Genomic DNA, 12,170 nt, shown 5'->3' on the forward strand with positions numbered 1-12,170 from the left:
AGTGAGGAACTCTATGTGGTGTGTTGTACTTTTAGCCTTGAAGGGAATCACATCCACTTTAATCTCTGTCTCCGCTGCCACTTCTCCCATGGTTTGGCCACTGTCGCCTCTCATCAGGATTATTGCAGCTGCCTCGTAGAGGAGTCTTTCTCCCTCTCATGTCCCCTCCTGTCCACTGTTCTCCATGCTGCCAGAAGTGATCTTTTTGAAATGAAAATGGGATCCTGCTCTCTAGGCAAAATCCAAACTTCTTAATGTGGTTTATAGTCTGGCCGTGGCCCACATCTCCTTTTCTTACACTATTCAGCTGATAACTCACAGGGTTGTCTATGGTGATAGCTCTCTGCCTGGATCTTTCTCCTTAGATGTCACTTCCTCCAGGAAGCCTTACCTGATACCCTCTAGTCTTGATCAGGTGTCCTCTCACCTGCCCCCGCTACCCTCCCCCAGCACTCTTCACCCCACTCCCCCATTATAATAACAGTGACTTTGAACCAAAATTGTCTGTGTGGGCCATCTGGATTGTTTGTTGAAATGTTCAGACTGCCTGGCACCTAGCACTTCCTACGTGTGGATGAATGAGTGTGAGACTGCCCAGACACAGAGCTGGTTTATTTACCAGCAGTCATACAGTTAGTTACATTGTGGTCACGGTGTCACTCAGAATACAACTGACCTTCTCTTATTTTCTTAACAGACAAAGACGCGAGTAGCGGGAGTTATAACCTTTCCACCGCCACGACAGGCAGCTACTACAGTTGTGTCAGCCAGATCACCATAGGTGAGCAATTGTGTCGTTTTGTCTTATAAACATTGTTATTGCTTGGGGTGGGTGGGCCAAGGAAGGAGTGAGTAGAAAATGCAGTCGTATAAGCATTTTATTTTCAGAATCAGAGCAATTGCTTGTGGACGGCACCTGCTGGAGCGCCCTCTTGTGGGCACCTTGTTGCTTTTGCATAGAAATGAACGGAGGCAGTGGGGTCCAGAGAGATTTAAAAAATCCAGGTTTGCCCAACTTTTCATCATTTGTTTTAACTCTTTCATTTGTATATAACCTGTGTGATTATGTACTTAATGTTAAAAATGACTTTTAAAGATTTTTGTTCATCTAATTTAAAAATAAATTTTATGTCATCGCTGTAAATAGGAAACGTATGTTATTTCTCATAAGTCTGTATGAAATGTAGGCATACAGTACATGAGAAGTGTGAGGCGTATGGATGTACGTGGACAATAACAACAAACCAGTGTTAATGAATGCTACCTACGCTTCGAGGACTCCTGTTTGTACCAGCCACTCTGTCCCCTGACTTCTCAGAAACTCGAACTCTGCAGCTTGGGGCATGAGGTTTTTCCATCGCTCCCCTCCTCATTGAGGGTTCCCCGCCAAGGGACAGTAAGACACTCTGTGCTCACCCAACACTCTCTCCCAGCTGCCTTTCTATGCAACCTTAAGCATGTTTTATTTTGGTCAAAAAAGAAAGAGTGACCCTGATTACTTTTCTGTTTACTGAATCCTTCCTCTCCCACTTCCTTTCAAAATGTCCTTGATTCTAGAATCTCAGCTACTGACTTAGAAGAAAAAAAAATGATAATTGCAGCTACTATCTATTCGTTCTTCTTATTTGCCAGGTGCTTTTGACCCTTGACATACATTGTTTTACTTAATTAACTCCGAGGAAGGTACTGTTATTTCTCCATTTGTCAGATGAGGAACTTGCTCTTTGCCACCCAGCCAGAAATTTCAATCCAGGTCTGCTTGACACAGAAGCTCTTGCTCTTAAAAACTGTATCATGGTTTCTTAAACACCAGTATTATGGACCTCTACAAAAAGAATAATTATGACCCTCTAGGATGGATTGAAATTATTTTTATTCTAAGGATAGTAAAGTATGTTCAAACATAAAACTAAATATGTTCCTATATTCCAAATAGCCATAAAAAATCAAATTTACATATAAAATTTAAAACACTGTCAAGCAAAAACAAAACAAATTTACCACGTTAATTTAATATGGTGGATGTTGTTATTTTGCTAGAATGCAGTCACTGCTGGTAAGGCACTGTGGCACTGGCTGCAGAGATGTAGGTCCAGACAGCTTTACTACTGGGTATCGATGGGATGGTAACTCTGCTTTGCTACCACCTTTCCCTGTCTACCCCACTGTGAAATCTCTGCTAATACTCACTCAGGTGAGGTGATTAGATCTTCATTTGACATGCATGTACCTCGACATATTTCTCTCTCTCCTTTTCTCATTAAGTGTACCAGTTGGGGCCAACTTGATGGAAACACCCAATCAAACCCAGGCACTAAAATTAACTGGCGGAACTTGGTTCACAGTATGCACCTATTAATTTTAGGTGATTAAATTAACTTTAAAATGGAAAGTAAAAAAAAAATTTAAAAATTCTTGTGGGGCGCTCATGGACCCTGGTTTGCAAATAATACATAAAATGTCATTCCTAAAGACATATGTTAATCCCCAGGAAGTCATTTGGAGTTCAGCGTAGGAGAGTGACAAGATGAACATGTCAATGAAAGAAGGTTATTCTAGTGGGGAACAGAATGCATTTCACGTGGGAGAATAGCTGCGGTCTTGACGTGAGACAGTAATGAACTTGGCAGGTGGATAAAAGGTGGGTCTGGAGGGGGAGGCGTGGCAGAGCTGCCAGGGCTAGTCATTGACTGGATATGGGAAAAGATAAGTGTGCCTTGAGCTTTTGAGTTAGGGTGACGGGGAGTCTGAACTATTCCTAGCAGTCAGGAAGAGGATTCAATGGCTGTAGGTTAGATGTGTTGGGTTTGAGGTACCTGTGAAACTGCTGCCACCTTGAAATGTTCCACAAGAAGCTGGAAATGGGGAGAGAACAGGCAGGAGCTGCAGACGAGCTTGTAGAGAGCCAAGGACCAGTCTCCAGGGGAGGTGCAATTAAGGTAGAAATGATGACAGAGGGAGGGAGACCAAATGAGCACATGTCTTGGAAAGCCCAAAGAATTTCTAGAAGGGGAGACTGAGGAGAGTTAACGTCTGCTCTGGTGACATCCCGGAGAGTCATATCTGTGGATGGTGGTTTGGGAGCCAGCCTGCAAAGCTCTGAATAAGGAATGATGCGCTGTGAATAGAGACTTCTCCTTTAAGGGACTTATTAGTGAAAGTGGAGGGGTCGCTAGTGAGGACCATATAATAGCTAACCCTCTGGGAGCTTTCTTTGTGCCAAGTGCTGTTCTAGGTACCTTTTCTCTACTCATCTTATCCTCACGACCATCCTGTGAGGTAGATACTATTATTTTCTCCATTTTATAGATGAGAAAACTAAATTCTCTAGAGGTTAAAAAAGGTTACGAAGGATACATGGACAAGAGCTGGGATTTGTACTTAGATAATGTATCTCCCATTGGACAAAACTTTTGCCACTTGCCATCTTGGCAGCCTGGCCAGCCATGGGCCAGGTGCCCTCCCCTGGTCTACTTAGCTGCGGCCACCATGTCAGAGTGGTATAGGTTGAATCGTGTCCCCCAAAAGGGTGTGTCAAAGTCCTAACCCCTGGTACTTGTGAATGTGATATCATTTGGAAATAGGGTCTTTGCACATGTAACCAAATTGAGATCATATCAATTAGGGTGGGCCCTGATCCAATGCGATTTGTGTCTTTATATGAAGGGACACAGACATACGGGGGACACCATGGGATGGTGAAGGCAGAGGTTAGTGCGATGTATCTGTACGTGAAAGCGCACCAAGGGCTGTCAGCAGCATCAGAAGCTAAAAATAGGGTAGGGATCAGATTCTCCCCTAGGGACTTCAGAGAGCCCGGCCCTGCTGACATCTTGATTTTTATACTTCCATCTCCAAAACTGAGAGAGAATACACTTCTGTTGTTTTCTGCCACCCAGTTTGTGATACTTTGTTATAGCAACTCTAGGACACTAATATAACAGGTTCTTATGGAGCTATGTAGTTGCCTCTGAAGGGGAGGTGGGTGTGACAGACAGTTTTCTCAGAAGGTAACGGGACAACTGAAAGGCCCTTGAATGTTGCTTCAGTTCCCTGACTCAAAATGGTTGAAACCATAAGGAAATTTATTAGTTTACTGAACAGGATAGACCAGAGGCAGAGAGAGCTATTCTTACGATAGGATGATTAAGCTCCAAAATGATGTCGTGAAGGACCTTCTCCCCTTTGCATTGCTCAGAGAGTTTGTCTTTGTGGTGGCAGCCACATGGCTGCCATGGTTCCACGAATTGCATTTAGACAGTGATCAGAGAGAAAGGCGCTTTGGTGCCTTCCTCCAGCTTTCATTCGTGGAACTGAGAAGTTTTGTTCTGAAGAGCCTCGGAGACTTTTCCTATCTCATTGGGTGGGACTGGGTCACATGACCATCGTTGATCCAATCATTGACCAGGAGGATGCAGATTATCTTCAGACCCATATTGAGGGAGGGGAGGATGAGGTTGACTTGCCCTCAGTCGCATGGCTGAGTGGGGTTGGGATGAATTCTCAAATAGAATATGACTCTGTTGGGAGGAAGGAGGGGGATGGATTCTGCACAGGCATCAGGCGGTGTCCAACGCCCACAGTCTGTCCAGCACGAAGCACTTTTGCAATATTTGTAGTAAAAGCAGAAGATAATTAACAACCTTAGCTCAGAGTAGTGGAGGGAGGGCAGATTGCTAGATCATCCAAGTTCTTTTTTAAAAGCTCCTTTTATTTTTCATTTCCTTCACTTTGGTTTTTCTCTTACAGAATAGTCATTTCACAAGGAAGTGTGATATCTGTGAAGGAATTCCAGTTAAGAAAATATCACACTTGTGGATTTCCTATTATTGTAATTTCTGTAGGATCTATGTCCTGCCCAAAGCAGAGTTGCCAAAAAATTTCAAGAAATACAACAGTGACTCCTTTTGAAATCATTATTTGTTCATAAGACCTTTGGATACCTCCTTATTTTCTGATAGTAAACATGCATCTTACCCACGTCTGAGAGATTTAAGGACTTTATCGTTAATTAACATCATTTTTTTCTCAAGACAGCCTGCAGTTTTGAGTTTTCCTTACATGTCTCTCTCTACGATTTTGAGTCTAGTGGGTGATAGTGTTGACATAGAACTTAAAGAGAGCTGAGACCTGCTCCTTCTGTGGGGACAGGATGGTGGGTGAGGGAGAATGGCAGGCTACTAATGTGACATTCCTGTTACTTGCCTCTTGGACACTTGGATGCCAGCCATTCCCCTGGATGGTTAACCCTTTCAAAATACTTCGACCTCGTTGCCACTTTTAAATTTAGGCTAGTCCATTTATATTCCATCACAACTATGTAGACCTTATATCATTATATCATTTGTATAAACATGGATTAAAATATTTGCTAATGAACTCCATTTCTGGAGTGAATGATATAGTAATTTCCTCATCTAAAAAAAAAACTTGCTAGCTATGTGAACAATATCCTTTCAAAATTAAGTATATGTTATAAATCAGATATAACTTTATAAAAGAACTGGTAAAACCTAAAATTGTGGAGAGTCCAAAGTTCTTTGGGACTATGAAGCAACTAGCTTTCGCACCGTGCTCTGTTCTGTATCATGAACCCCACCCCGCCCCCCGGGAGCTTGGGAATATGGAACCAGAAGAAGGATTTAAGCGAGTTTCTGAATGAAGCTACAAAGCAAGGAAACACATGGTTCTGTAATTATTCTTCTTGTGAAAGGATTCTCTGGTGTACATAGAAGGTAACGCGTTTTCCCATTTTTAATAAAAACGTAATGGGACATCGATTGAAATGGAGCATTCTGGAATTTCGTTTCTATGGCCCAGGACACTCTTAGCAGCTGTGGGAGGTCCAAGAGTATCGATCAGCAAATGCAGTAAACACATTTGCATCAGAGGCTGAGTCCAGCAGACGCGCTCAGGGGCAGGCAGGCAAGTCAGCAGGATTCACCTTGGTCTGCCACCGTGGCTCTGGCTCTTTTGCTCTTCCAAACATTGAGAATTTGTGTTCCGGTTGGATATTTCCAGAGTCTCCATATCCCCCACTCAAAGATTTCCGTGCTTAGTTACTTTTAGGAAGGTGAACAACCAAGAAAAATGTAAACAACTCGGTCAGTGTGTCCTCAAGTTAGCATTTCCCTTCCCTTGCACATTCTAGTTCATTCAAATCCCTTCACGAAAAATTGTTCAGAAAGGAGTAAGTAACCTAAGAGCGATTTATGGGGAGACAGGCCCTTTCCAGCCCCCAGAATCCCTCTACCACCCACTCTAGGCAAGGCAGGGTGGCTCAGTGGTCTAGAGCACCTGTGTTGTCTCTAGTGACCCTGGGCTTGAATCTTGACATTATTTCTGTGTAGCTGTCGACCTTGGAGAAATAACAATGTCTCTTAGCCTCAGTTTCCTCATCTGTCAATGGGAATAATAGTACATGCCGACAGGGTTATTGTGAGGTTTAAATCAGGTGGTGCTCTGCACAGCGCCACTAAATTAGATGGTATGGTAATTTTTAGCGGATTTATTATTTTATGACAATGAAGTCTATTGTTCATTCCAAGGTTTCAGCCATGCCTTCTCTGGGGATGACTGCTAGACTGATGACTCTGGTCCCGTTTCTTCTGATCTTCATTTCCATTTTTTTCCATCTTCCTGCCACATAGATATTTCCACTAAAGTTCCAACTCTTCATGCCTAAAAACACACCCAGACTTCCTCAGCCCTTGCAAAACCAGACCTTCTGAGGACACAGTTAGGTGAGGGAATCCACCATTCTGGTTGCCACAGGTCTTCTCTGACATCTTGCTAGTGGGGCACAAAGCTATCTGGTGGCCCCACACGCCTTTCTTTCCATCTCTGTGTTGCACATCTCTCGAACCTCTTTTCCTTTCTTGCTGCCCACACTTAAATCGTGTCCCTTAATAACGCTCACCTGGTCTCCAGTTCATAGCCTCTTGCATCTGGGAAGAATTCAGTTAACAGTGGGGATCTACTGAATGCCAGCTCTGAGTCTAGCTTTGTGCCAGGTACCGGTAGGAGAGGAGTGAGGGAGAGTCACAGAGGAACACTGGGGGGGAGTTTCAAAGATGACTGAGACACCCTCTGACTTTGAGGGCTGCTCAGTTCATGAGGGAGGCACATGGAGAGAAAGGACACTTGGCTGTGAAGTATGGGCAGGGACTGTGACACGTCTGTGTTCTAGTGGTTTCTGGCACGGCAAGGGAAGGCTGCCCCACACTGTCGTTCGGTCTCCTCCCTTGTTACCTCAACACCCACCCCCCAATTTGGACTTTCTCTCCATACACCTCCAGACTCACACATCAGCATCTATTACTGGGCCTCCCTTCACTATAGTGAAGGTAGCTTGGAGAAGTCAGAAAGCTTCCTAGAAGAGGTCACCACCAGAGGAGGAGACAGATTCTGCTGCTATTAATTTGATTATTCCAGTCCCCACTTCAGAAACGTTCAGGAATATTGTTTTGCCTGCCAAATAAAATCTTGTTTTCTTACCTTGGCATGTAAGATCCTCAGCTGTCATGTATCAACCTACCTTTCCATTCTTGTTTTTTTTTTCTGATACTTATATTCTATTCTTAAATTCTGTGTCTTGGTTGCAAATGCAAAGGTTTGCCGAGGTGAGACATGTAAGACAAATGAGAGAAGGAGGCTAGGAGTAAGGTATTAGAGAGTGGTAGGGTCTGTGGCAGACTGGAATTCCCTTACTCCACCTCAAGAGGGTGTCTGCTGTGGTTGCTTCAGCTGACAGTTGCTACGTGGGAATGTGGCCCATTGTTGCTTGATTTATTTTTAGGAGAATATCAAGAGATTTTTCAAGAGAAGCTAGAAAGCTGAATTTTTCTCTAAAATTTTATTGTTGGTGAATTTTAATTTGGTTTTATTTCATATTACGAAAAGTGTAGACTAAAAACACATCTGTAGGACAGATATATTCCTCTGGCCTCTAGGTTGCAGGCCTTGCCTATGAGGTCAAGTTCATGCCACCTTCTTCATGATCTAGTCCTTCCACTAAAAGGACTCTCTCCCCTGATATCCTGCGGGGAAATTTCTGTCCTATTTTTAAACCATTTCTTTCATTTTATTTTGTACTAGGGTTAGTTGTACTTTAGTGGAAGAAACAGATTTTGGAGTCAGACAGATCTGGGTTCAAATTCTGCTTCTGGCCCTTACTGGCTTTTTGACCTAGGGCAAGTTGAGATCTAGTTTCTTCATCTATAAAATTGAAATTAGTAAAATTCTTCTTGTACAATTGCTGTGAGGATTTGAACCCCTTATGCAAAGTGTCCAGCACATAGGCCTTCAGGTATTTTCTTATGAACAAAAGTCTTACCTCCTCTGCTAAAGGCAAAGACCTGGCACTGAGCACATAGTATGTGCTTAATAAACATATGTCAAATAAATGAAAATGATCCATCATCTGCCATGATTCCTGCCTGCTTATTCATAAAGTAACATGCATCCTTACCTCAAGTGGTGTTTGCTTTGACTCATAAATAAGATTTCTGGGAAATATAAAAACCACTACAGTATAAGGCTTTGATTGCTGCTCCTAACCTAATGTGTTTGTCTCGCCAGGTTACGATGTTGCTGGGCCTGTTGCAATTGGGCTCACCCACTGGAAAAATCCATATGCACAAGGCAGACCTACCCTCCCATCAGATCTGCCTCTCTTCGTCTCCAAAGATGCAAGCATCCCTGTGTATCACCAATCCCTCACTCGAAAGACCGACCTGGCCACGCCTTTGTCCTGCCCAGCCTCACTGTCCATCACTCCAGTGCCTTCGTACAGCAGCAGCAGCCAGGAAACTCTGAGTCAAGACACGACAGGTAACATAGTTGGCTTCCTGTGGGAGATTCGGGACTCGGTATATTTAGGTTCACGCATTTGTCTGCTCACCAAATTGCATGTGTTTCTGCTTGTGTGATGTTACGGACTCCAGCAGTTTCCCCATATTAATAGCTTGGCTGTACCAGAAGGAAGGTTGGATGTGTTCAAAATATTTGGCTTAAGTCTATATTTGACTTAGTACTATTTGGTAAAATGATCATCTGGAAATCAACCTGGAGTTAGAATCCCAAGTTTTGTCATATGACTTTTTGTTGGTTTGCTTAATTTCTTTAATCCTCTATTTAATGACAAGGTATCTATCTTGTACTAAACTCTTGTAGTCAAAAAGTCATGCAGAACAGTTGGATCTGTGTCAGGGGTCTGCACACCACTGCCAGTGGGTCAGATCTGGCCTGAGTAGTTCAGCCCAAGAACTAAAAATAGTTTTGATTTTTAAAAATGATTGGTGTCTTAGTCTATTTGGGTTGCTATTATAACAAAATAGCACCGACTGGATAGTTTGTAAACAACAGAAATTTATTTCTCACATTTCTGGAGGCTGGAAGTTCAAGATCGGGGTGCCAGCATATGGTGGAATGAGGGCCGTCTTCTGGGTCTCAGACTTCTCATATGTCCTCACATGGCAGTAGGGTCTCGGTGGGGTCTCTTAAAAGAACACTAATCCTGTTAATGAGGGCTCCACCCTCATGTCCCCAAGCACTTCTCAGGGGCCCTACCTCCTAATACCATCACATCAGGCATTAGGATTTTAACATGAATTTTGAGGAGACACTAACATTCAGACCATACAGCTGGAAAAAAATTAGGAGAGTAATGATATTTTGAGACACGGGAAAGTTATGTGAAATTCAGATGTTAGTATTCATTTATAAAGTTTTGTTGGGACACAGCCACACTCACATATTTACTCATGGTCTCTGGTTACTTTCTTGTGAGTAATTGTGGCAGAGACCATATGACCTGCAAAGCCTAAAATATTTACTGTCTGGCCCTTTGCAGAAAATTTTTGCTGACTGCTGACTATGCAATCCTTAGGGGTCGCAACTTAAACAATCAGGGCAAGAAAACTGCTTACAACATCTTGCCCTAAAATTTACGACTTATATTACACTTTAAATGAGTTACAGAAAGTTTTGCCTATGCAAGGATAGCCCGTTAATTGTTTTTATAATAAGTCTGAATTGGAAGTTTACTGTAAAATCCATCCTGCCACATTTTTCTTATATAGATATAGCATTTAGAGATAATGGTCAAGTTGGCTAAATCCAATGTGCAATTCCTGTTCTGGAAATCCAGTCTTTGAATGTCTACACTCAGCATTCACAGTGCCACTCAACGATCCATAGGAGCTGCCACCTAGAGATGAGATGCTTATATTGCAGAAGTTCCAGATGATCAAAAGCAATCTTTAAAGCAGCAGATTGCAGACTCCACTAAATGTTCAGTCACCACTGAATTTGTTAAAAATGAAGATTCCTGGACTCCACCCAGGGGATGCTGTGTCTGTGCATAGAGTGAGCTTCAGCAGCCTGCCCGCTGCAGCCTGACCGTCCTGGGAGTTTGATTCCCATACACACCTTCGGGGACCCCCTCTGAAGTGTCTTTGGTTAAATGACTAGATGTAACTAGATGGGAATGGAAGAGGTTGATACTGTAGAGTACTGGTGACATTTGCCTACCATCAACTCTACCACTGCAAAACTACTTATCTCTCATCCTCAAGAAGGGTTAGTTTGAGAGTAGAAAAATCATGATCTGGGGTGTGAACATTTTTCCATATGTAAGTTTGAAATCTGGGTTTTGATGTCATCACAAAGGGAAATCAACTCTGATTGCTTTAAAATTTTAGTAAAATCTGAAGTTAAGAAATAAAGTGCTGCCTTTGGCCAGGTTAGCTGAAAGGTTATGACATTTTGTGACAAAAAGGAGTCCGAAATGGCAGCTGTCAGATTAACAATTTACCACGTTTCCCTTTGGGTTGTCTTTTCTCTATGCGTAGAGCACCGTACTCTGATATTTGGAAGAGGTTTCTATTTTTAGCTTGTAGTTTTCAAAAAACAAAAGCCCATAATTCTCTTCATTCCTTGGAACAGTCCATTAGCAATAAAATACTGAATTTTTCCAAGCAACTGGTATTATTGTTTGTATACCTACAAAGTAAGCCTGAACATTTAAAGATGTATTACACAAGCATGTGGTATTTTATTATAGAAAAATTTAGATGCTGGTATAGCTTCTATATAAATCTCAATGATGATTTATACAGAAAATAAATTCTTACTAGAATTTATTAATCAAAAAATTTTTACCAGAATTTATTGATTTTAATGTATATTTTTGTGTGAAGCTTCCAGTTTCCTTTTTTCTTCTTGTTTTTTTTAAAAAATAAATTTTATTGTTTGTTTATACATACACACGTGTGTGTGTGTGTGTGTGTGTGTGTGTGTGTGTGTGTGACTTTGGTTGCTAGTTTGAAAAAAACTCTGGGGTGAGGTAAGTCAGGTCAGGTGTATGAGAATGCCCTACAAATTTCAGACTTTGCTAGGCATACACCCCTTCATATTTCTAAGGTGTCTTTCTTCTGCATAAACTGCAGGCCTGATGTAGAGGAGCCGATAAGTTGTAGGCACAAAATAACCATACAATTATTCATCGATTGTTGACATTTTCTTACGTTTAAGAATTTATCTAAACACATTTAAAAATCATTTTTTTCCATTTTATAAACCCCATTACTCTACAATTCTAGAAGCAGTTTAAAAAACATCAAATGACTAGAGCTTCTTGAGTTCTCGTGTTTTGAGCTGTTTTTACTCTCGCCACCATCCTGTTCCATCTTTCTTTCTCTTCATCATGTGACTAACTTGTACAGCAGGTTTTCTTGAATTAAAGATTACCTAATTCCACTTGCCACCGTGTGCAGTGGAGAACCTGTGAAACTCTGCATGGTGGCCCTGGATGTAGTGTTCTTTCCTCATGGCAGAAACGTTTTAATCACTGAATAAATGATAGCAGGTTAACTTGGAAAAACAGTCTCCAGTTATGGGCTTGCTCCATCCGTCCGTCCATCCGTCCATCCATCCATCCATCCGTCCATCTGACCATCCAACACATACAAAGTTCCTACTCTGTGCCATGTTCTGTGATAAATCCTTGGAATAGAAAATTGAGAAAGGCATCACCCCTGTCTGGGGAGCCCAAAATCTAGAGAAGGATAGAGATAAGTAAATCAAGTTATTTTAATTCAGTGTGATAAAAGCTTAGATAGAAGATTTCACGTTGGGCAATCACATACAGACGTACTTTTATTATTTAA

At 42.0% G+C, this 12,170-nt stretch overlaps 1 protein-coding gene across 1 annotated transcript in view; it reads left to right on the plus strand.

Moving 5' to 3' along the window:
- The window catches only part of ANO4 (anoctamin 4), a 348,268-nt gene that overhangs the window by 16,230 nt on the left and 319,868 nt on the right, over window positions 1-12,170 (plus strand). The window contains exon 3 of the mRNA XM_023527448.1: window positions 8,581-8,832. Within this exon, the coding sequence (XP_023383216.1) occupies window positions 8,581-8,832 (252 nt within the window). The remainder of the gene's footprint in view (window positions 1-8,580; window positions 8,833-12,170) is intronic.

The sequence above is a fragment of the Pteropus vampyrus genome, unplaced genomic scaffold (genome assembly GCF_000151845.1).
Source record: "Pteropus vampyrus isolate Shadow unplaced genomic scaffold, Pvam_2.0 Scaffold16, whole genome shotgun sequence".
Classification (NCBI taxonomy): Eukaryota; Metazoa; Chordata; class Mammalia; order Chiroptera; family Pteropodidae; genus Pteropus; species Pteropus vampyrus.